At 42.9% G+C, this 26,693-nt stretch overlaps 2 protein-coding genes across 2 annotated transcripts; one reads left to right on the forward strand and one right to left on the reverse strand.

The window, feature by feature from the left end:
• Window positions 1-100: 100 nt before the first annotated feature.
• On the reverse strand, window positions 101-2,640 carry LOC106641290 (tRNA (carboxymethyluridine(34)-5-O)-methyltransferase ALKBH8). The gene is made up of 7 exons (XM_014355662.3): window positions 2,415-2,640; window positions 2,098-2,329; window positions 1,911-2,033; window positions 1,638-1,841; window positions 1,160-1,554; window positions 926-1,081; window positions 101-763 (listed from the first exon to the last, which is right to left on the reverse strand). Exons 1-7 carry the CDS (start codon window positions 2,523-2,525, stop codon window positions 197-199), a joined length of 1,788 nt encoding a protein of 595 aa, XP_014211148.2. The 5' UTR covers window positions 2,526-2,640; the 3' UTR covers window positions 101-196.
• Window positions 2,641-16,166: 13,526 nt separating this feature from the next.
• On the forward strand, window positions 16,167-25,821 carry LOC106641288 (uncharacterized). Its single transcript, XM_089596731.1, has 9 exons — window positions 16,167-16,219; window positions 17,760-17,912; window positions 20,394-20,596; window positions 20,820-20,993; window positions 21,807-22,179; window positions 23,260-23,410; window positions 23,518-24,106; window positions 24,559-25,272; window positions 25,357-25,821. Exons 1-9 carry the CDS (start codon window positions 16,174-16,176, stop codon window positions 25,819-25,821), a joined length of 2,868 nt encoding a protein of 955 aa, XP_089452857.1. The 5' UTR covers window positions 16,167-16,173.
• The last annotated feature ends 872 nt before the right edge of the window (window positions 25,822-26,693 follow it).

Genomic DNA, 26,693 nt, shown 5'->3' on the forward strand with positions numbered 1-26,693 from the left:
ATTTTAGGAAATATCTTAGTTAAAAAAAAAACAAGAACGTTTGTTTTGTATATCTCTTAGGGATTAAATAAACTTTTCTAAAAATACGCCGATTTGTTTTCGTATACTTTGATGTATTTACACACGTATGTACAAATTTGTAATCTCGTAAAACAAAATGCTCGTTCCGTCGGAAATATCGAGCATCAGCTATCCGCTAATGAAGTTGGCACATCTTTTCCAGCACGACGCACCAGTTTCCTTGATCGTAGTACGATTTTTTAATATTCGCCGCTGGCACGTCGGAACAAAGACTTTCCAGTTCGCCGTTTTCAAAAACATGGTAGTATCGCAAAAAGTCACCTCCGCCTTTTCGTTTCCACGGTACGAGCATATCGCTGTGGATGAACTCTGTTCGGTTCTCGTGTACGGGTAGAGTCACGTTGTTCTCTAACGTCTTGAATTGCATCTCGCGTTGCCGAGCGTCCTCGCTGTTTTTGCTCGTGTTGGATTTGAGGTAGGTCGATTTGACGGAATCTTTATTTTGCTCCTTAGCCCAGACGTAAATGAGAGCTTTGCCTCGAGCGGGTCTAAGGACGCGCATGATCTCGGAAACAGCTTGCTTTCGCCTTTCGTGTGTTGACAAGTGGTGAATGACTGCGATGCACAGCACAGCATCTAGGCTGTCTGTCTTGAATGGAAGTTGAAGGCAATTGGCCAATGCTATCTGAAAACCCTTGGTTCGACATATCTCTGCGAGACCTGTACTGCGATCGCAGCCCATCTGTGGATGAGCGCAATAATTACCATTTTCTGACATTGTCAAACGAAATCGATCAAACAAATAATATGAAACATTTCTTGTAAATTATTACTATTTTATTCTCATTATTGTGGAGTGCTAGAGTTAATGAAAATTAAATGATGAACTAAAAAAAATACCTACCTTGAAGATACTTGATTGACCACACAAATACTTTCCATTACCACAGCCAACGTCGAGTAAGAGGCTGCCGAGTTCCAAGCTCTCGATGAATTTTGTCACGTTTGGCCACTGCTTGTGCCGAGTTTCGCTGAAGTGATTTGATATTTCTTCGTACACCTTACATCAGAGAAAACAACGAGATGCTTTGTTTTATTTTAATTTTCGTTTGATTACTTTTATAATCGACAAACTCACATCGTGTACGTAAGAATTTTCAATTTCCAGAGCTGCACCGTCGTCAATCTTAATTTCTTTTAGTATACTGTTTTGTTTCTTGGTGTTGCAGTACTCACTGTACTGGCAGTTACAGTCTCCTGTGCGAGTTTTTCGGAAAGTGAATGAGACGCGAGTACCTCGTGGACGCGTGGAAAAGCCATTGTCCGTCTCAACATTGTCGTTGTGTCTGGGGCAAATACCGTGGCTCCAAGCGTAGCGCGACTCGCCGCTCATGACTAGCAAAGATCTGGCAGGTAAATCAAGAGATACTTTTTCGTTTCCACGCTTGAAGTCCATTATGCAAGCCGAGCCCAATGATAGAGATAATATCGGATCTTTGAATATGCTGTGAGTATCAATGTGAGGTGGTATTCCTTTTGAATACTGAATTTAGTATCGAGATAAACATAAATTAATCAAGTTGAGCATTGAATAGAATATTTATTGAGAAGGGTACCTTGGCCAGGTAGGTATCGATTGATAGTCAACTGATCATATTGAAAGTACCCGCAATCATGTTTCTGAAAGAGATCTTGAAGAAAATTGTAATCCTCGGGGATGGGTGTTATTGGATTGTCAATATCCACTAAATTATCTTCATATCTAAACTTGTAGCCAAAGTGCTTGACTCTTCTGTGTTTCAATTCTGACTCCATGTTTTCTGAAAACATTAATTATTACTTTTTCATCTGTCAAGCATACTAAATGATAAAAATACAACAATAGATGCCTTCTTCGTCCTCCCAGTCAATACTGTTCAGTAGCGTAGCTTCCTGTTTTGGAGAAACAAACTCTGTTAATATCCTCAACCCTGAAGGCAACAGAGCACCCAAGCTTTCCTTAATACATGGAACTATAAGGTTTAGAATTATTTATTTAATACATTAGATTGAAAATAGCGGTAATAACGTACTTACTTGCTTTAATGTACAGCAGATAAAAAACCGTATTTTGGCCAGGTACTTTAATTTGTCCATGAACTTTGTTGTAAAAGCTACTTGCACTTTCAATGGTAGAAAAACTAACGAAACAATATGATCTCCCAGGTGGCATGGTCAATTGAAAATTCGATTCTGTGCTCTCTATAAATTGTTCTAAAATTTCTCTTTGGACTCCAGTCACGAGGCCCACGTTGCAAATAGCTAGATTCTAATGGGAAAAAAAATTCATAGATTAAAAATCGGTAAAATAACACGATTACTATTACCAATCGTATAAATAAACGTTTGCTCACTTGTGTTGGTTCTTCAGAGCTCTCGATATTCATATCTCTAATCAGCCTGTGTTCTGCACGTTTCTGTTTTCTTGAGCATTTTTTAGCAGATTTGTTACACACACCTGCCATTTTTTGTATACAAATTTTTCTTTAAAAATATTTTTCGAACGTTTTCAACGGAGGTTACAAGTATATCTGTCCCAAACACTGGTTAGGAAAATGTTGTTTCAAACAATTACTTCAAAGTTTGCGTAATTTTTTTTTCTACAATGGAGTTGCAACTTGTAATTTTTAAAAACGTTATTATTATTATTATTATTTTTTTTGTGTAAATAAACTAAATTACACACGTGACGACGGTGTATATTTTTTTTCTGTTCCGCTTGAATTTTAGTCGTCTGTTTTTGACAACCCCTAAAACAGTTGTTGATTCACATTTAACCCAATAGATGTCTGTGTATGAGCGCGCGCAATCCACTGTGAAATATAAACAGGTAACTTTATAAACATGGATTTTTATTATCTTTGTCGTTTGAAAACTACGTTTCACCGAACATTCCCATCAAATAGTGAAATTTATTATTTGACTTTGGCTTTCGTTGGATGATGATACAAAGTTTCCACTCGTGCGAATGTTCGTCAAAAGCGTGTCAAAGTGTTTGAAGACAAATAAAAAAAAAAATAAAAAAGTCAAAATACCCGTAAAAACCAGCCAACTACCTCATTATCAAAAAAAGACATGGTGGCGTAAAAAAAGTCACGCATTTCATGCATCCAAATGTAAATTCACCAGAGGGACAGAATCGATGAGGAAGACAACAAAACCGATCAGCCGAACCTCGAGAAGGACCCGTGGAGGGGCGCGTTGCAGAAAATTCCTCGGGTGAGCCATGCAAGTCCGCGAGGGGGGAGCAGAAAGTTAAGCAGGAGAGGAAAGAAAGAAAGAAAACTTGCGGCCGCGGCTCTCGCCCGCTCCCCGAGTCGGCGAGTAAAGTGAAAGCCGCTCGGAGAAGCTGCGAGTGAACGGGGGCCCCCGCGGTCGGGCCCTACACACCGCAGCCGCGAGCGTCCAGTCACTTCGAGGCGGCCGATCGAGTAATGTGCCTCGCTTTCTCGGAACACTGTACACGAACTTAGTTTTTTTTTTTTTTTTCTCTTCTTTTCTTTCGCTTGCCGATCTTCGAGTTCGAGATACCTTTGCACACCCTTCAGCTATACTTCACGACGACTCCACCCCCAAGTAAGTCCTTTTGTCATTTTTCTTTTTTCTTTTTTTTTTCGTTTTTGAATTTCCAACATCAGGTTTTATCCATTAACGGTGAGAGAGTTCGGCAACCTGTATAACCGGAGTTTGTCGCGACCAACCGATCTCTGAAAAAAGAAAACGAAAAAAGGAATTTTTTTAAAGAAAACAGCTACCGATTTTTTCAGTTTCCCATCTCTGCACGCGCGACCGACGCCGCGAAGAAAGTATACACCCGCACTTCCTCGTTACCGAAGCATCGCTCGCGGTTCTTCCGGATGTACCCCTTCATCCGGAAATCGGTTCACTCGTACCCGACCGATCGCTCGCCCGGTGGCTTTCCAAATGTTTTTTGCCGGCTCGTCAAGCCGCAAGACTGTTACGCGGTGAGGGACGTGTTTTCGCCCGAGGCTGGAAAAATTTCCCGGAGGCATGCGCCTGAGGTTTTGACTCTTTGCGCGGTGTACGAAACAATTATCTACCCTTTGCGTGTGTAACATAGACTGCAGGGGAGCAGTATTTTTACTTTTGCCTCGTAAAGTCGGGCAACCCAGGTTTATCCTCTCCCTTTGATTTACCAATGCTGTAATCGCGTTTTTTCAACACGGGTACAGTATCGCGAAGCGAAGACGCCGATTTCTCTCTTACACGCGTGAATAAAAAATAAAAAAAATGGATAGACTGACAAAGGAAGCGAGTGGAGGAAAAAAAAAAAAAGAGCGTCGGGAGAAAGTTTCCTTTTCGAAAAAAGTAATCGATAAATCGTTCTCGTTTCGAGGCGTATTACAACGGCCGGATGAAAATTTCACCGCTTGTTAAAAAAAAAATCGATTCAAAGCGAAAACAAAACTAAATCGGATGCGTGATCAGTCCCACTTTTAAACTCTCTATTTTACAAAACGATCGAGTTTTTTGGAGAAATCATATATAGATAAAGTCGACGCGTGCAGCCGAATTTTATTATTGTTGTGATTATTATTTCGAGACATACACCAAAAAAAAAAAAAAAAAAAAAAAAGGTCGGCGTCGGGCACCAAACGTTGCAAGAACTTTCTCGCCATTAAGCCCCTCTAACGCGGCGTGATTGACACAGTTTATTAGCCTAGATTCCCCCGGAATAGAAGGAAACCTCGCCTTTTGTCGCGTAGACATACACTTTTGTATCATTCTTTTATGTACGTATATACATATACACGCATGTATAATTAGGTGGAGGTAGGCGTAAGCGGCGCGTGTTGAAACATTAGCTTCCAAGACTTTGTTGAAAAATACGCGTATAATCGCACAATTACGGCGCGCGGAGGTGACCTACAATTAGGATATTTATCCATTCCTCGCAACAAATACTTTTTTTTTTTTTTTTTAGCTTTAATGAAGTAAAAAAATCTCAGACGTCAAATGCGTGAGAGTAATGCTAACGAGCCCCACGTCGAGTACGTGTACACGAGTAAATGTACTTAACACGTGCCTGTTTTATATATATATATATGTATATAACGCGTGAAAGGTGTGTTACCCAATCAATAGCTTCCGACTACTGGGTATACACAGTTTGACAAAAAAAGAAGAAAAAAAAATCGCGCTAACATACACATAGCTTCGATATATCCATAGGTATACGACAGTTGGGAAGATTCACAGAGAGATTATAAGGCAGCGGCTTCGAGCTCGTCGAAGCTCCGAGTTTTCAGGTGAAAGTGTTCATCCCTCCCCTTTTTTTTTTCGTTACCGCGGTTGTGTCTGATATTATGCTTGTTGCTGCGCTTCTGACGTTCCTTTGCCGATATGCACGTAACGTAGGTACTTTTACGGGTGTACAATACGTAAGAGCGCATACAACAACCGCACCAACTTGTCTACTCTCTTCGAGTATTACGTTAACTTGTGCGCGACTCGATTTGGATTCTTTTTTTTTTTTTTTTTTTTTTCCTGCTTACTCCTGAAACTGCAAGCTCTCTCTCTCTCGACTCTTGATTTTGTTTAACGCGTCCGATACACCTCTATACGCAAAAAGCTACTCGCGTGGATTTCGCGAGCCAATTGCATTACCTGTACTATATGTGTTTCAATAAGTATGCTATGTTTTTTCAATCTCCCCGCGTACATTTATTAACGCAACCGATCGCCCGGTATACATACCACTTCAAAGAAATTGATTCGCGCATTTCTTAATCCCGTGGGCCCCCACCCCTGTGTGGGTATAACGATCATTATTAGCAAAAACGAGCGCGCATACGCGGGCAAAGAGGAAAATGATAGCCCATGTAGGCTCGAAGATTAACTTTACGAACGCGATTATTGTGTGTACCGCGCGAGTGAAAAGTCATGATGGTATATTATTTATACCGATTGACCCTACAATAATCTTTCGGACTCGATTGTGCGTCTCACGTGCACACACCCACGCGCATTTTTCGCATAAATGCAGAATTCTCGGGTAGTTGTTTGAGCGGCGCAAGTATACATTGTATTGGACCACCAATATCGTGTCTCATCTCCTTTGTAGTATATATATTTACATATCCAAAACAAACAAACGATAAACGCCGCGTGGTACAGCTCGAGGCGATACATAAATGAAGACTCTCGGTTTTTTCATGTCCGAATTATAATGCGGCGCTTTCACTATACATCGAGAGGAGCCCTCCGTGTGTTGATTCACACAACCCTGTATGTTGTATACATATTTATATTTGTATGCGCGTCTTTACGAACAACAATAAAAGAGATACATGTAGACGCCAATGGGCAGAGGAAGGATCGAAGAACCGGAGAAAGGTGGGCTTAGATTTACGATATAGGATATAGACACGAGCTTATTCGACTCGTTGGTATATGAATATCATTTCGTTTCTCGTAATCCATACACACGTCATCGCTCGGGGCTATATAACGCCGTTGAACCATTTGATGAGCAAACGTCTCCCTCGCTCTCTCTGTCAGTGGGTCAAGTTTTTATTCCAACGCCAATAGAAACGATTTTCGGGCTGTACCGATCGCTCTACGTGGCTCTTTTTATTTATCATTTGCAACGATTTTACATGTACAAAATCGGTTTACTCGCCGGTTCTGCTATATATACATTTTTTGTAAGTCTCCATACATTTATGTACCAAAAGTTGCGCAAAATAGCCAAGACTGCGGCAACAGCCACCTAGTTGTCTGTATAACAGTTATAACGAAGGGTTGGCGGGGGGGGGGGGAGGCTGTCTCGTGCAGCTCGCGCGTTTCAATGCGCGCACAATTGCCGCAATAATTCACCGCGCAATTCCGCAATAGCCGCCAGCCAGATAGCTGGCACTTTTAGTCCCGTATAGTATACAACATATAGACTCGAGATCTCACGATGGGGATCCGTAAGGAGCGCGGTGTATGGATGTATCGGCAGCGAGGGGGAGTTTACTCAGCACCGCGTGTATCCGCGCGTATCGGGGGAGTGTGTGTATATATATATATATATATGTATGGGACGCTTGTTTTCTTAATTTTTCGATTTCTCGCGCTGGCGACATCGCGAGGCTATAAAATGTGTTTCTCTCCCTATACACTTGGTACAGGTACACTAGCCGTGGAATTCTTCTCGCAAAGGCTATTGGGTTACGTGCATGCGTTTGTGGAAAATGACTTCGTGTTGAAATTTATTTCGGCATACTTTTGTACTGCCGATCGATAGAATTGGATGTTTCTTTGCATCTTCTCGACACGCGTACATTTACACACTCATATGAATGGTAAGAAAAAAATAATAATCCACAGCGTAGTTGCAGTGCATCTTCGGGTGTATAACTACCGATCACACGTTAAGTACAACTCTTTTTTTTTTCCCTTCGAGACACTGGTGAAGGATTAATCGTTTGTTTCGCACACACACGTGTAATTGATGTGTATAATTTTCTTGTAAAAACACTATCTACGATTATCCGTACACGCGATAAGTCTCCACTGCTAGTATCGATTGAGAAACAAAATCCATGGCATAGTACGAGATGGAATCCGAATAGCGCTTTCTCGCGTATTTTCACTTTTGTTCGGCTGGCGCGTCAATGAAAATTGCTCGGCGTATACGTGCCGGGATGCGCTAATCGGTATGGAGGTTCTATTTTGAATTTTGCGTGTCGCAACGCGATTAAAAAGAATATTCATGCTCGGAGGAGAAAAATAAGGAGGAATTTTTCGATGTGTCACGTATGGTCACGCGTTTTCTGATGCCCACAAAGTGTCTCTATCCGTGGGACGCGCACACTGAAAACCGGTAAGAGCGAGTGTGTCTGTTCCATCTAATGTCGGCGAGGAATGTGGAGGTTATTCTTATTTTTCGCTTTCACGCGGACGTGACCGGATTTTCGACGAACTTCCAACAACTGGTCCAAAAATCGGCAACCGATCGGTAAACGATTTTTTCGTCGATCCGCGCACCGATTCATCCTCCGTGGGAACGGAGATCGCGATCGCACATAGTGTACGAGTAAACCGTGCAAGAAATGTCTCGTTTGCTCGATCGCGGGTGATGCAACCACTATTCATCGAGAAGATCTTTTCGTACCCACTCACGATTGTCGCGTGTAGAGAGTGAAGAATGAATGCGTATAATCGGAGTATGAATTTATAAAAAGTCGGCCCTGCGCGATTAGCGTGTGACGACTATATCTTCTCATGTATACCTGTGCAGGGGCTTGTGTACTCTAATTGTTGTCTCACAGTCATATCTATACCTATCGCTTACAAACAATTTACGATGTGCACATTCATGTTTGGCTACATGGCCCACAGCCCAAATATTCGTACTTTCGTTTAAGGGTATCCATATATTATATGTATTACTTGGATGGTCACACTTGTTACTATCCGTTGTGTGTCGCTTATTTGTTGGGCCCCGGTACATGGGAAAAGTCATTCGCCGTGATTCTCAGAGTCTCGTACGTGTATTAATTACACATGCATACCCGAGTTGTATATGGTTAATGGTTAAACCCTCGATGCCTCTATTGGGCGTTACGTGTGCAACGTACACGCGTAATATTGTTATTTTCCAAGGTAAATGTTACATCGGATGATAATAATAATACAAGAGAGGGGGTGGGGTTTCGTTACTTTATATGCAGATGAAGGTTGGAAATATATTTTCCACGCACGTTAATTGAGCATCGAGTAAACGGGAAAATTTATGAAAATAACGCGTAGGGGCACGGTTAATTTACTTCGAACCGACGAGGGCTTAGGGCTACGTTCTGTCGTGGCAACTATACACTTGAACGTGTTCTCCAGAGCAGTGCCCGTATATACTTATACTGTTTTTACCTCACATTTTCCAAGTCAAGAGAGTGAGATAACTTGAACCATGTAATATATATACATATAGGTGTTCATGAAATTTCAACGTCTTGTTAGCCATACCGATGCAGGTATATTTGTTACGATCGTAAGAAATAGTTTTCTGTTTTTTCTTTTCTTTTCAAAACATACACATTATGCGTTATAATAACAATTTTTTTTTTTTTTTTTTTTTTTTTTCACACCGATTATCCTTTGCAACAGTTAAGACAATCTTTTCATGACAACGTTCCCACAAAGTTTAGCTTTCCAAAAGTTTGCGAAATTCATTGTTCGCAACTCACGTGCTTCTTCTTCTTCTTCTTTTTTTCCCCACATACACGTAACTCACGTGCATTTCATGTTTTTTATTTATTTATTTATAAAAACGGCATCACAAAGCATCACACTTGATATTTTAATTTAATCTGACATCGGCACGGTTTCGACGGAGATGTAATTTTACGTATACAGTTAACGAGCGACGTTTATACCGTCTACCCAGCACCGCACAGAAGAGCCGTCCAAATACGTATGTACGTACGGGCCTCCGAGCCATCTTCGGAGCGCACCCGCTCGCGATGCACAACGGATAATTTTAAGAAAGAAATTTATCGCACGGCATCGATCATTGGAGCATCCCCGTGTATGTAAGTGTGGTCAATTATTACCAAGAGAAGACGAAAGATAAAGGGGAGAGAAGAATAAAGAGCGGAGGGGGGGGAGGAGGTAAAGAGAAAACGCTCGCGCGTATGGAAAGTGAAAGGACACAGTGTCCGCGCAATCCCCCGTGTACATGTATAATGACACAGCGCTCCAAAAGCTTGGAAAATGGCACGCGTTAAATTAAGCCAGTGCCAAACCGCGCCCAGACTCTTAGAGCGTAATATGTGCGTATACTTACATATACGCTCAAGCTCTTTCTCTTTGCGTGACTTTTTTTTTTTTTTTTTTCCTCCACCCGCTGTGCATGTGCCGTTTGATTATGTGCTAATGGTGTATATGATTGGCAGGCCACGCGGCGCACCGAAGGCGCAATTAAACGCTCCACCGGACAGTACCTGTATACGTATATATATATATATATACACACACGCACGGGTAATTGAGTGCCGAGCGCTTACGCGCGTCGTTAACTTTATACAATTCACTTGTGCGGATCTTTCTCGATTTTTATGCCAACTCCGGCGGGTTTCCCTTCCACCTCTGTTGGCTAAGCATTTTTTTTTTTTTTTTCTTCGGCTGTACATATTTACGCTCGCGTGCACGTTCTTATCGATTATCGAGTGAGAAACTTTATTGGCGATTCCTCTCGAGTGTAATGCACATGTGCGCTTTTTTCGTTGGCGTTGCGGAACATTTGGGCTAGAAAAAGAAGCACGTAAGTACATCATTTCGATTCCTTTTATTTTTTGGACGAGCCGCTTTTGTTTTATTAATTTTTTTTTTTTTTTTTTCTTCACGCGAGTGGAATTTTGTATAATGAGATGCTTGTGCAGAGAGGGATAAAAACAAAACACCTTTGACTCTGCGCACAAAGGTTTGGGAGCTCCTCGTTATTCTTCCAACTTGTAGCCAAAAAAGAAAAAAAAAAAAAAAAAAGTGCCTGGTGTGTATATAAATACGGATGAACCGCAAGGCAGATGACACCGCTCGGCAGCGTTTTTCCTCTCGTTCTCTATGCGCGGCCGTGATCTTGACTTTTGGTTTTTTTATGGTCAAGAATATATCCCCCATCCGGTCGATGACCGGTTTTAATGTATTATACATTATACAAATTTGCATACGTGTGCAGTCATGTATTTATATATACTGTGCGTGCAGGTATGTATCTCTTCTCTTCCTTTTTTTTTTTTTTTTTTTTCCTTCAACGCTACGCACGCGTCCTCCTCCTCCTCTTTTGTTTCCCCTTTGTTGAGTGGCGAAGGCATGTGTATACATGAAAAAAATCCCTACATCGTTGACACAGGCTAATTCTACAAGGCAAGGGTACATACATCTTCATCTCGGATGGAAAACAAAAAAAGACATCCGAATTGTCACTATCGCGAGTCTTTGATCCTCGATTATATTGATATTAGCGCGGAAACTCTGATACATGTATGGAAGCAAAAAACAAACGAGTCCTCGAAAAGCGAGATAAAGTACTCTCATTCGATGCAACGGCCAACCGGAGCGAGTGCTCGTGAGAGCAGCTCTGTTATATATACACCGGCACCTATAAAGGGAGAGTGAAAGGCGCGAGAGATCGAGTTAGGCGCTCTTGAATTACATACCTGTATGTATACCGATCCGATACTTTGGGCCGATGTAACGTGGCTTAAGCTCGCGGAGTTGTCAATTTTCTTGAAATCGCTACGCGTATATACACGCGAAATCTTTGGGTCTAATAACGCGTGATTTGCGATGTGCGCGAACGAGACGAAAATAAAAAAAATGCGCATTGGCGCGCGTTTGAAAGTTGTCGAAAAGCGCTGTAAATTTTAATTGAATTCACGGTCCGGTGCGCGTCCTTTTTTTCTTAGAGGCAAGGGGAGGGTGTCGTAAAAAAAAGTGTACACTCGTCTCAAAGTCCGACACAAGTGGCCCGTAAAGTTGGGCTTTCTCCCTCTTTTTTCTTACCGATTTTGCGTCAAATCCAACGTATATATATACACACGCGTGATCTCGCAATGTGTAGGGTACAACGTTTATAAGACCCGAGTCGATTTTAGGAAACACGCGCGAGTAACCATCTCTTTTTTTTCCGTCTCACGCTTTATACGGTTGTTACACGCTTTTCGGGGTGGTGTCCCTTGCGTCATGGTTCGGATCATGTCGCCTGCTGAGCGCAATTTTTGTCTGTCTTCGTACTTTGACGCAACGTTATCTCGGATCTCTTAATTCTGTATTATTATTATTTTTTTTTTTTTCAATTTTGCCATCCAGAGTCGGCCCGTACGTGTTCACACGCTTCGCCTCACAATCACAATTATCCTTACGCGGGAGAAGCGACGCCTGGGAAGTTGTACCATCCCTCATGAGAGCACGTCAAGTGGAAAGCGTGCACGAGTTTTTCGAAATAATTTTTTCTTTATTTTTTTTTTTTTTTTCTTTGTCTACATGCGAATACCTAATTATTGAGTAACGAAACGTACTGCACGTATTTCGCATGATTTGCAAATCGCGGGGGGCTCACTCGTTTTGCGACAACTCGGGTATTGTTTTGACTCTTCTCTCGAAAATTTAGTGCTTCCCGAAAATGGAAAACTTTATCGAACCTCGCAACAATGACCAAAAGTTAATACCTGCATGAAGAAGAAAAAAAAAAAAAAAACCAGTAGATATCGGTATTGACGTGGTTTTCGGAACCTATTAATTACAGGCTACTCAATCAATGCTATAAACTATAGAGCTATAAAAAAAATGTGATTTTTTTTTTTTTTTAACCATTCCCATAACATAATCACAGGATATCTCGCAAAAGAAAGCGAACAACCATAATATACTAGGAAGCTTATGCCCAAAGATACTAGCGATTTGATTTTTACGCTCATACCGGAACACACGCATATATATGTACTTATGAATTTAGTGAACATACAAGCGCATCCTCGTACGTAGGTATATATATATATATGTACCAACTTATGTAAAGAAATCACGGAGGATAGAATATGTAAATTGAGCCGAGTATGGATGTTCCTTGAGAAAGTATCGTGTCTGGAGTTGATTTACATCGCATCTTCGAGAGAGAGAGAAAGGAAGAGACCTCTCCGGTCAGTCGGTCGGTCACGCTTTGCGTTTTCACTTTCTGATCTTTCCCATATACATTATACATATACTTGTTTTTTGTACCTCCGCGTACAGATGGTCACAGGTATGTATTGTAAGTAGGTGGTTACATGATGTGGAGCCCGAACCACTCGGGAGTGATTTACGTACATCTCCCTCGGAGCGGATGATGGATTTTTAAAGAAACTTACTATGTTAGAAGAGACTCTCGTCCGTGTTTTTTTTTTTTTTTTCCACCTAGCTAAATGTCGTATAGCTGTGGAAAAGGAATAGCTGCAGGTGGTGCATATTTATTTGTTTAGTTTTTTTTTTTTTTTTTATTTCGTCGTAGCGATAAGATCTGTAGACGAGGCCAAGACGATATCATCAGTGCCGTGCGCGTCCTTGTCAAAAAAATGACCCGAACAAATGCATGGAGGCTAAAAGAAAAAAAAAAAAAAAAAAAATCATCCGCAATCCTTTGCTCTCCGCAGGTATGAGCATAATGAAAAATATCCGTCGTTGTTTCCAGGCAGATGAGCAGTTTGCATAAATTTCATCGGTACGTCGAATCAATTTAACGAATCCTACATGCAAATTTCATCCCAAACAAATATAAAAATCTTGTACTATTATGTCGATGCTTCGCAGCACAAAAACACACGTACATACATATATTCAATTTATTTAGCCATCGATCTTTTTAATAAGGCCATTTTTCACCGGTACCAAAAAAACAACACGTATATTGTGACGTCATTGGTATATTATTTATGTGACGATAAAAAAAGCTCCTTTTTTTGTTTTAGTTTTTATATTTAGGTGTGAAATTCCCCAACAAATCTGCATGTCGCATCAGCAAAAAATAACGCTGATGAAGATATTGTTTTTTATTATTATTATTAATTTTTTTTTTCATCGCAGTTTTGACATAATCTCAAAGATGTGGACAAAACAACATTTTCGAAAGAAAAAAAAAAAGTGAGTTTCAAATGAGGAAACGAAACAGTTGCCGTGTACGAATTTAGCGCGTATCAAGCCTATATACATCGGATAAACGGCATCATTGATACACTTCGCCCCCACACTACGCGAGGGCATGCAAAATAAAACACAGAAATTATAAAAAAAACCGGCAAACTAGTTCGGGCTAATTTATCATATACACTCGACCGCGCGAACCAAGCGGGTAATTATACACTTCCAAAACCCGGTCCGCCTTTTGGTACACGGGCACCTGTGCGTACACCCACTTGGAACACGCACGTGTAAATTCTTGCCCTCGAAAGCAACGCTGCACGTGACTCTATCGATTTTCGATTGCCTTTGGTCATTCACAGTGCGAGTGTATAGTATATATACACGTATATAATTGTGGTAACCACGTGGGTTATCAAATCATTTTTTTTTTATTATACGCGTATACCTTTTACATCAACACCGGCGCGGTCTTATCTACAGATCGCTCGGTCTTTCGCTTTGGATTTAAGCGTGAAAATTCCAATCCCAGTCAGTACGCACGTGCGCACGTGTATACGGACGCAGTTCTCTACAATGAACTTGACGTCAAACTCGATCGGGGAGCGAAAGCACATCGAATCTTACATTTCCTCGAAACGAAAAATCTTCTCGCGACGTGTACCTATATATAATGTGCCATTTAGCCATGTTTCGCTGATGCATCACATAATATATATATATATGCACCTATATGTAACGTGTATGCATGGTGTCTCTCGCAACACAATTTGCTATATACAGAGGTCGCATTGACATAGGCACATGAAACGTGACAACACACTCTCCATTGTCTCCTATTTTCCCTCTCCATCACCTTTTTTTTTTTTTTTTTTTTTTTCTTCACGATCAGTTTTACGCAACTTTTGTTCGATACACAAACATATGCATATAGCTCTCTCGTACTTGGGTTGTATATACATTTGCACCGTATCCAAGGTAGATCGCGCCCACGCCGGAGCGCGAAAGGTATATACACACACCCCAATGGTAGCACACGCGTAGAGGCGAAAAATTGAAATTTCTATATATATATATATATACGTAGAGTGGCATAGTTGAACCAAGGCTGCGGTTCCGCCGATGGTTGCCGTTTGTAAGTAGGTAGGCGAAATAACCATCAACCGAAGAAAGTAGAGCTAAGGCTCCGCATATAATTTTACGTGCTTGATTGCCACTGTATAACGTGTCTACCTACTTATGTTTTTGCTGTGGCTTACAAATCTTTTTTTTCTTTTCTTTTCTTCATCGGGGATGTACTTATTAGACGAGAGATATGTCGAAAACGCGATGCCTTGGATTTTCCTCCTTTTTTTTTCCTATAGCTGTCACGCGCGTATTGGCCGATTACGCTTTCGAGCCAATTTTGAACAGCTTAATATTTATGCAAACCTCACAGGTGGGGCGGTCCATTGGGTCGTGGCTCATTCAGATACATGGGGTGCCATAAGGAATGTAGGTACATAAAACTGTAATGATTTCCAATAGATTATACTTTGTGGTTTCGAAGCAAAGGGGTGCAACAAATATGAAAAAAAAAAATAAATAAATAAAAAACTTCACTCGGATTATATACACGATGAGTTCGTTGATTTTCTTTTTTTTTTTTTTTTTTTTTCGTCTATTAAACCTCACCTTCATTAGGCGTACATTTAATTACATCGTGATTACATAAAGTGCAGAATTACACAATGAAAAATAGCACAGAAGCGCGAAGCGTAATCGTCGAGGTAAAAGTCCACAATTATACATTGTTATGGAACCGTAGAGAAATCATAATTTCAAACGAGCAATAATATCTTTCCGTGATTTTTACATTTACACGTGCATGTATTTACGATTTCACTGAACTACTTGTACGTGTATAGGCAACTGCAGACTTTCTCAGCTCGACCGCCAAGCTGTGGGAAAGGCGTTTGAACTTTTTACACGAGGTACTAATAAGCCTCGAAAATGGGAAGAAGATAAAAAAAAAAAAAAAAAAAAAAAAAAAAACAGTACAAGCAAAGAAAAAGTACCACCACACCACCGTGGCATAAACTGTAGAGACACTATGATTGTATGCACAACTGCGCCAACAAAACCATCAATGGAAAAGTTTGAATTACCTTACGCGGTGCAGCGGCATCGCGGTGATCTACTTTTACGATGTACACTTTTAGTAGACGCAATGTTGAGATGCACGGTAACGGCTGGTGAAATAATTAACCACTGAATACCCAAATAGTGACGGATTATTACGCAAAGATCGCAGATTCGTCACTTTTGTCCGCCAAGTTTGGCCAACAATTATTTTTTTTATTTTGTCACCCGTAACGCATAGTGTAAAAATGATATACCAACTCGATCAAGCGTACGAGAAGATAAAACGTGGGTGGTTACTTTTAATTTCAGATTCGAGTTGCGCCGTAAGATAATGCCATACTGAGCGCCCCGTGAACATCAGCAGCCGCAATGAGTACCCAACTAACTGCTCTCCTGGTGGTGGCTCTCGCCTTTGGTAAGCACACGCGCCTATATTTGATATTGTTGTCATGTCACAAAAACGCACACATTATCCTTTCAATTTACTTTCTCGACGAGCGCGTGCTCGACTTTTTTTCGCTTCCCTGCATTGCAAATTTCCTCAAATATTATTATTTACACGATGAAAATTTACTACGAAAAATTCCGAGTGGAAACTATAACATCTTAACAATTACTTATACAGCCCCAAAATCCTTATTTAAACGAGCGTCAATAGATACCATATGGAAACCTATCATTTTTCCGGACTCAACAATATACCTATGTGCATTATACATATATAAATATATATATACTTGCTACTATACAAAGTATGCGGTGACCGAACAACGCGTACGCGATATATGGCTCGCGGGGCTTCAATAAAAATCGGGTTACAATGGCACGTAAGACCACGCGGTGGAGTAGTGCACGCGTCGCACGTGCTGGCCGGCTCACGTGTACCCATGCACAACATATATATTTTCCACAGTCTCGTGTTTGAAGGAAAAAAAGAAAACTGTACGCGAAAACCGATGCAGGAAGTGTAGTACGCGTGATAAAGAACAAGCGATATCCTTTCACGCGCATAATTCCATGTATATTTATTCCCGGAGCGCGTTTATAATAATACAATACGTAGGTGCTCGAGCCAAGGACACGGGGGGGTGGTGTACTTAACATATTTGTGGGTAACATAAATACGTATAAGTGTATACGCGTTTTCGCAATAAAGGGTGGCGCTTTGTAGTTGTACATGACGGTTAACGCTTCTGGGTACAGCTCGTTATTTCTTTCTCTGCTGCGCTTTGTTTTTTCTACTAGGGAACCTCAAGGTTCGTTGGGGCGTGATTTTTTTGTTTCAAAGGGAATCCCTTATTTTCTTTTCTCAATATAAAATCAATTCGCGTATAACTCGTGTTAAGTTTTGAAAAATAATAATATTGCGTATGTACTCACCGCATCGCCCACGCGTTAAACTATTGTTCTTCCTTCCGCCGGAGAACGACGATCCGCACAAGCCGTCCCTTTGATCCACCGCCTGAGCAGCTTGTCACTGTATCTCGACTATTTTCGCCTTCGACTCATTTACTTACTATTGTTTTTATAACTGCGATGTTTGAAAACATCGTTTTATATTTTTCGATTAAACGCTCGTTAAGCGCTCAATCTTTCTTCGATCTTCAATTATAAAGTATTGCCTGTTACAACTTGAACTTTTTTTTTTTTTTTTTTTTTTTAAATGCAGGTATGTTTATCGATGATGTTATCCTGGTTTTTTTTTTCTTCTGTTTCCGGCCACGATCATTTTTATATCTATTTCAAGTAATTTTAGTAACCACACGTGACCGTTGAAAAATCGTTGAATCACTGTACCGATTTTCTGGCACCTGACCTGCCATTCCACGAGAAAAATCACAACGAACACGTAAAAAAAAAAAAAAAACACACACACACAATAATCCACTGTAGTCCTCGTCACTGTAAACTGCATGTATTTATTGTATAAAAAAAAAAAAAAAAAAAAAAAAAAGGGAGCTGCACAGCCGAGCCGACGATAGACTCCGGGGCCGTCCAGCAGCAGCCGGCCAACGATTACACCACCCAGACCGTTTATGGCTTTTTGGATTTTACGACGACGATCGGCAACACCGTCATGGTCTTCAGTCCGCAGAGCGCACCACCCGGTGAGTCTTTACCTTTGTATGCACAATCTCTTTTGCAACAATTTATGCATATATATGTATACGCGCCTGACGTACATAATATGTATAACATGGACACGGCGAGTCATGCGAAAGCACTGGACTCTCGACCAAAAATATACACGACGAAGGTGGTGATTAGCAACTTATCGTTGAAAATTCGATAAGCCCGCCGTACTGGAGCGTGGGCAAGCGTTTCTTTTTTTTTTTTTTTTCTTCCACAAAGTGTCGAAACTAGCGCTCCAGTTTCTTTGTTCACTTGTAGAAGCAATCGTAGTAGGTGCACGTACCAGTTTTACGAGGTTTCAAGGGGAGGGAAAAAAAAACAAACATTTTTTTTAAAAAAAAGAAGATCTGCCAGTTGCGAAAGTACCAAAACCGTTGTGTATCTATATATACTTATCTCGCTCGGATCTCCCTGAAAATGCAAAACACACGCGAACTCGCTCTATATTTTTACAAAAGACCCGAAACTACGTGGCTGGCGTGGAATAGAAACAAAAAATGATTCCTTTCAAGATCTCTATAAAAAAGAAAAAACCTTAAAGTAAGTAACCGCAGTAATTGCTCGCCGCGCCGATCGAATCCTTGTTTCCCCCCCCCCCCCCTTCCCACTCCTCGGTATACCTTTGAAAGATTGCGTCGAGGATACACCATTAGGGAAGCTCAACGACGCGTACAAGTTTTGTTGCGGTGAACGCGCTCTCGTTGCAAAATCCTTAATATTCCGACGCAATTTAACAATTATTTTCGCGCTTAATTGACGCTTGACCCTTTTTTTAAAGGCACAACCGGCGATTTTTCCATTCTAGGAGCAATCGCAAGTGTGAAAAATCGAGATACAATCAGTTGAAAAAAAAAACCGTACTTCCGGTTTATAAATCATATGCCGGCATAATGAATCACCCCATTTGCGAAAGAGCGATCGAGAGGGCAAACATCTTCGCCTCTTACAATACTAAACTCGCTTGCCGCAATGTGGATCTACGATCGCTACTTACCCATCGTCTTCTTTTTACTCCTACGCGTCGTTTCGGCTGTACGTACAAACAACACACTTGTACACCCATGCATCGTCTACTATTTATTTTTTGTGTCTCCGTTAATGAGAATATAATGGACCTCAATGCGTATAGGTATATAAACATCGCAATTTCGTTGGTGCCGAAAGCGTTAATTTTAACGCTTCGCACGTAATTAGGTGCACCAAGAGCAGAGTGATACCATTAAGCCTAATGATACGTAATTTTTTTTCTTTATGTAATTACGTTTAGAGCACACGTATTGTACCTATATATACATGTAACATGTAATTAACACGCGCGCGATGAAACAAACATACCTACATTTCGCAAATAATTTGCATTTTTGTACAAACACGCACACCGCCTACACTCCGGACTCCCGAGTGTTTGACTCGCTTTTTTCCTCTTTGCTTTTTGACTCGATTCGAGTACCCGAACGAGAAATAAACACATTTTGGCTCATTATGAATTTACGCGGGTGAAATTTCATTTACCAAAGCACCGTACTTAGTTGCATACAATATTTACGTCTCTATTTTATGCATATACGCGTACATGGTATAGGTGTATTGTAGGAAAAGTTAATCCGCCCATTCACCGACATTCACCGCGAGCTGCAGCAGCTCCGCATTTGCAGTCCCCTCGAGCGCTTTGCTTTTAAAATAACTCACTGTTTTTTTCATTACTTGCGCCGATAATTTCTTCTGGCCCACCTGCGGAACAAAAGCAGAAGTCCAAGACCGCGATTACCAAACCAAGAGAGAGAAAACGCAACTCTCGGTACATATAGTATATAGGTGCGTGCAACCATTATCCGTTTGCCCGTTAGATAATAATAAATATATAAGTGTGCGCAACCCAAATTCTTTCCTCCTCTAGCTGTTACACGCGTGCACTGTATTACAAGTCCGTGGAGCTGCGCGCTCGGCCCAACAGCCAATGCAAGTATTTCGTAAGGCTTTGCGCGCAAATGCGAATCAATTCGCTCTCTCTCTCTCTCTCTCTTTTGTTTTCTTTGGAAAATGTCAAGGTGCACACGAAAACAGCTCGGGTCTGATGGCTAAATTACGTTGTCGATACAACTGCGCGGTGAAGAGATTCTTTTTCTATATACCGAGGAAATCGCTATCGTCATAATACCGATCTCTACATGATTGGCCGTTGGAAAAAGAATCGCTGCGTGACTTTGGGAGGCACGTATTTGGAAATCATGCTTTTGCTCGTACGGTGTGCATGCGTGCGTATATATATATAAATATGTATAATATATTCTGAGACGGCGCCCATACCACCTGTGCACTTGCGTTATGAATTTTAATACGAGCTCCGATAAACCGAGCACGTCCCAACAGAGTTCGCTGACCCTTTTGCTCGCTTATATACGTACTTTTGAAAATAAACATTTTTGTATGTGTTGTGTATACCGATCGCGTTGCAGAGGGATCCCAGGGGGCAAGTTCCTCGAGCGTCGCGCCGCCGATCGAGACGAAGCCCACACTGGAAAAGAAGAACCTGAACATCCAGCCGAGCAAGACCCACAAGGGGGTTGCCGAGACGAAAAAGGACAAAACGAAGATCGTCGTCAACTCGGTGGTGGAGCAAAACATCGTCAGCCAAGTGAACGAGTTGGCCCCGAGTGAGGTAGGAACTCTGCGTTCTCGTGCGGTGTTCCGCGTGTTTCATCAATTTCTCCCCCCGTCGTATACATTATTACTATTGTATGGCAACTCCTCGCATGTACAAGTTCAAAAATCGGTATCGACTAACGCGACAAACCCTTGCCTATAAGTTCATCTTGTGATAGGCAGATACTGTTATTCGCACCACAATGTATTGAATCCGTTGTTGTTGTTGTTGGTTGTAGCCCGTGAAAACGGCGTCGACGCGCATCGAGGTGGTCACGAGGAGTCCCGAGTTGTCGACGGTCGTGGAAGTGCGGCCGAAAGACGACGTGCCCGGCGTTAAGAACAACCTGGCCGAGCCCGAGTACGACTTCCTGTCGAAGCAGCCCACCGAAGTGGTCGACGAGTCGTACAAGGTAAAACAATCGCAACACCTATAATATACGTATCTTGCCATTTTTTAAACATCATCGGTACGAGAAATCTGCGTTCGCGTGTACCGATAGCGCAGGTATTTGCCCATAAATACGATAAACACACCCACGGCGTGTACAAGCGCGTGAGCGATGGGAAGAAAGAAAAAAAATTGGCACGATGACGGCATACCGCGAGGGAGGGAAAAAAAGGCGCATACCGATCGATCTAACGTATATTATGTAGCGCAGGCAACAACAGTTGTCTTTGTGCGGGGCCAGCTTGACCACGACCTCGATTGCTCGAGAGAGAAAGAGAGCCCTTCCACTCCGATGGCTACTTAATGAGTTTTTTCAAACGAAAAAGCGCCCCGATGCCCTTTCTAATGAGCTGTAGCCTCGGACGAAGGTGCCGCGCGAGTTGTACATTTATTGCCTTTCCCCCCCCCCCCTTCGTCTCGTCTGTTTGCTCAGTAAGTCATCGGTAATCGGTTTTTTTTTTTTTTCCTCACTTTGCGGAATGCGTCGAAAACTTGTTTAATCAAGCGGGGAAAAACAAAAATGGACAAAAACGCGTCGGGCAAACTTATGGGAATTTAAACGAGCCATGGCAGTAGCGGTGGTTTATTGATTTCTCGCCACTCGTTATGAAACACTCGTTTTTTGTGAGCAGAAATGACATCACGGCAAAGTAAATAACGACGGAAAAAACACAATACATTGACGATAAATTTCACGGGGGAGGGGGGGAGAAAAAAAGATGGTTCGCCGGAACGAAAAAAATTCACAATTTCCGGGTGTTCGCGTGAAAAACAGGTGATAAATCTGAAGCCGTCGGCAAACAAGTTGTCAAACGGCGGCCAGAAGCCCCGGGCGTCGGGTCGCCAGAAAGAAAACCCCACGGGTCTGGTGACCAAGCTGGGCGGCACCATTGTCAAGGACGGCTTGACGACGGTCCACGAGACGAGCGTCATCGGCACTTACATCAACGGCAAGTACGCCCAGGTGCTCCAGAGCTCGTCCCGCGTCCTCAACGCCCCCGCCAACAACAACGTCGAGCCCAACAACAAGATACGCCCGAGCAGCACTCAGAGGATACTCAAGACCCTCGGGCCCCAACAAAAGAAACTCAAGCAGCAACAACTGGAGCCCACTGCGTCGGAAGAGCCGCAGTTGTCTCCGGACGAAGGTGAGTCTTTTTTTATTTTTTTATATTCATATGGGCACTGCACAGGAAATCTAATAATAGTTTCACGGCCGTATTATTTTTAACGGTAAATAACCACAGGAAGAGGACCCGATGAGAAAAAAAAAAAAAAAAAAAAAAAGTGTCAACGGAGGGAGTACCCGCGGTGATAATGATGCCAGACGATGTATATTTAAGACACTTGGCGTGAAATATTCAAAGGAGCCGTGCAAAAACTCTTGTATTTTCCCATTCAGCTTGGGTTACGTTTGTGATTTTTTTTTTTCGGATGCTAAAAGTGTTCAGCAAATAATGACTTTGGCCGGGGATTGAATAATTCATCGTTCGTTTTTGCTTGTCTTTTTTACGCCCCTCACCTCAAAGAAGTGAATCAATGAATCCACCAAGTTGGACGTGGAGTAAAAAAAAAAAAAAAAAAAAAAAAAAACGTTACTCACCAAACGGTGTTTCAAAAATGCAATCCTGCGCGAGTTACGCTCGCAACTTTGCCGTTGCAAAGATACGTGTATACACGCGTTGAATTGATTATACGGATTACCCAAGTCTTGCGTGATAGGATACCGAAAAAAAAAAAAAAAAAAAAAAAAAACATCGAGAGTTTCACTTTCTTTTCGCCGATTTCACGCGGAAACCTACTTACCATCGTGGTCATTGAAATTATCGCCTACATATACCTAGGACGTGCGAAAATATATACAAACGCTCATCCATAGAGTCAAATAGACCCGTGCGTGTGCACCGAAAAGTCCTTTGTTCAATGTAATGCGCAAATTAAAATTAATGTCGATGGCTCGTATCTTCCACGACGAGTTACGCAATAACGTGCACTTATTGATATTCACTCTCGTGGAAATCTCTTGAAAAAAGAGAGGAAAAAAACAATTGTTTTTTTTCCCCCACTTCACCTATGTAAAAGCTCAAAATTTCGTTTTCGCTAGGGCGCACGCACGCACGCACGCACGCAAAAAAAAAAAAAAAAAAAAAAAAAAAAAAAAAAAAAAAAAAAAAAAAAAAAAAAAACGAAAGGAGTTGTAAGGTGTACGGTAAATGTACTGTCGGTAGGTTTGGGTGGTAACAGGCCAGCTCGCCGGCAGACCGGTGGCCCAAACAGGCCCAAGTATCGCAACAAGATCGTCGACGAGGCCGAGAACAGCGCCGATCAGAACCGACCAGCCGGCAAAAATCGGCCCGGCAACGCCCGCCCCGGCTACAAGTAAGCGCACCCACGTACACACACTTAACCCAAACGAGCCGTTTAAGGACTCGCGCGTTAGAATATAATATCCAAAGCAACGAAAGTATCAAACAGGCGCGTCCTAGAAACAGGTCCCAGAAGGAATCGAGCCCAACGACAACGGCCGCGCCCGAGTCCTCCTCCGGTGGGAGCCGCCGACGAGCCGGTTTCCGTCCGTCGGGCAACACCGGCCCCATCAAGCAGTACAAGAGCGCCAAATCCGAGCAGTCCCCGAACCTACCGAGCCCGTCCATCAAGTCCAAGCTGCCCCGCACCCAGGGCCGCTGGTCCTACAAAACGACCCCCAAGCCGCGCATCCAGATCCGCAAGCAAGCCGAGGACGAGCCCAAGCAGCAGCCCAACAACACCAGCTCGGAGCCCAACGGCGTCCTCATTGAAAAAGCACCCATCGTCAACGCCAGCCCCCAGCCCGAGGAGCCGACCCTCGTCCAGAGGAAGGACGGCGAGTTCGACGGCGAGTTGGACGAGAGCGAGTCCGAGGACGTGATCAACGTCAGTGTCCAGCAACAGCAGGAACAGCCCGAGGGAGCAACTCCCCAACCCACCCAGAAGATCCTGCCCACCGAGACCCTCAACGTCGAGATATCCACCGCCTCCGACTTTAACGACATCTACTTCGAGATCGCCACCATCAAGTCGCCCTACGAGTTCCAGGTTGGTGCCCATAACGTATACATATCGATTCTTTTTCTTTTGATACCGATCGTTGGGCCTGTCGGATGAATGTACTCGATCACAACGCGTGCGTAACAATGGGAATTATCGCGCGTGTACCTTAATTCTTCCTCCTCCTGTGTACATGACGAGGCTATATATGTAGAGCTGACGTAACAACAAAACGCGCGTAATATACTTGGCTGGAGGATTATCGCGATCGCGGTCGTCCTCGTAATGGTTGCGAGAGCCCGTGTGTGTGGCTTCCGTTTCTCCCATTGTGCGATGATCGCAAGGTTGAACACCTGAGGTGAAAGAAAGGAAAGATTTTATTCGTCCGATACATGTGGTGATTGTTGATGGTGGCATTGGACGATGTACAGTCGATTGCGCAATTTTGTCTCATTTACAAAAAGGGTATGTATATGTGTATGTATGTGTGTGACTTTCAGGTCGGTACGTCGCGCAACACGCGCTACGTGACGGTGACGTCGACGATCAAAAAGTCGTTCGCCACGGCCGAGCCGAGCACCGTCCAGCCCACGGAGCCCCTCACCGAGAACATCCTGGCCAACACTGGCGCGGCTTACGAGACGAGCTTGCCCCTGGACTCGTCGATCGCCACCCTACCGGCCATCAGTCTCGAAGCCGGCCAATCGACCCCGCCCCTCGAGACCATAACCGAGACCTTCTCGACGACCCAGACCCTCCTCAAGACCCACTTGCTGCCCGTGATTGCGGCCAACGGCAACACGACCAGCCGGCTCACCCTCGTCCAGACGTACAACGTCGCGCGCATCGTCACCGCCACCAAGACCCTACCCCCGGCCGAGATCTACCAATTCGTCCCCAGCAGGACCCTCAACGAGTTCAACTCGAAGCTCGACGAGGCCGGCAGCGAGCTCCACCTCGAGCTCGACTTTGGCGACGACGAGCGCGCCGACGACGACGACGCGCCCAAACGGATCGTCGCCCCCAGCACCGATCTCGACTCCGACCTCGACATCTTCAACCACAACAAGCACGCCGTCAACCCCACCAGTCGACTCAAGCCTACCACTGAGACCACCACCAGCAGCAACGTCATTGCCACCGAGCCATCCATGACCCCGGAACAGGCGCAGCAGCTCGCGTTGCTCAAGCTCCTGGGACAGGCCCAGCCGCAGGTAAATACGATTGAATACCCCTATACGGTGTATAAGTATACATGATATGTGTTTAATTGATGGTTAAACCGTCGTGTTTTCCAGGTGATAACGACATCGAAGCCGGTGATAGTCCTGGAGACGGTGTACGAGTCGCACGTGATACCGCTGGTGAGCGCGGGCAATACCATCCTGTCGACCCTGAGCCGGCCGGTGGGCACGGTGCCCCGTACGAGTTACGAGTACGGGACATCGACGGTGACGCCGCTTTTGCCGCAGCTGCCGCAGGTGCCGCCCCATCTGTTCCCTCCGCCGCCCCAGCCGCAGTTCACGATAACGAGCGCGCCCATCGTCCAACAGACCCTGGCCACGGTCTCGGACTCGCGGGTCCTCAAACTGACCTTTGGCGCCAAAACCGCCTACACGACCCTCTACTCGTCGAGGCTCGTGCCGACCGAGATCACCACCTACGTCACCACGACCCTCCCCGTACAGCCGACCGTGCCCGCCTTCCCCGGCTTCTATCCCGCCCCGCCTGTCGCCTATCCTGGCTATCCCTACGTCGGTTGAATGTCTTTTTTTTTTTTTTTTTTTTTTTTTTTTTCCCCAAAAAATCGATCGTCCATGTTAGCCCACGTGTCTTACGCTGACTTTGCCAGATAAACATAAATCGCGTTAAAGTGTAATTTTTTAACAAATTCCATCGTTTTTTTTTTTACAGTTCAACATTTTTTTGTTTCACACGCTCATGTAGATTTATATATAAATTGGTTAGCCTAGGATATGTAGGTCCCTCGTGTTGTACATTCGTTGCGAGCTGGGAAAAATTGTTGGATCGGTCGAAAATCTATCTATATGTATAATAGAGACGGATATACATTGTAGAAACGCGTGATTAGGTCTTATTTGTAGGAGTTAGTAAATTATTTGTAATTTATCGAGCGACAATCTATCGTTACGTCATATTGATTACGAGATTTTCGTTTTTGGCAAAATCTATGGTTGAGATTTATACCGCTTTTTCCTCGTCGTACATACGGTACGGTTGATTCTAAAAACACAGCATTATTCAAGCACGTACATGAGTGTACAACGTGTAACCTGTGCTTTGAAATAATTCGGGAAATTATATATAATACGTTTAATTTTCTCTAGAAATATAATTATGATGTAGAGTAAAAAAAAAAAAATAATAATAATAATGTTCACCCCATCATAAATATATATATATATGTATTGTATACGGTGCTCGCGATTTACCTACGACGCGTAGAGTGTATTGTAAATAAATTATTCGTACTAGTAACGTATTTGCGCAATTACCATTTTCATACCTAAAATAAATATATAAATATATATAAATATATACTATGTATATTATAAATTAGCATAATGTTTGTAAATAAAGAGTTGGAAAATCCAAAAAAAAAAAAAAAAAGAAA

This window comes from Copidosoma floridanum, unplaced genomic scaffold, assembly GCF_036245765.1.
Source record: "Copidosoma floridanum isolate Cflo_tuat_1 unplaced genomic scaffold, Cflo_Japanese_pri ptg000030l, whole genome shotgun sequence".
Lineage (NCBI taxonomy): Eukaryota > Metazoa > Arthropoda > Insecta > Hymenoptera > Encyrtidae > Copidosoma > Copidosoma floridanum.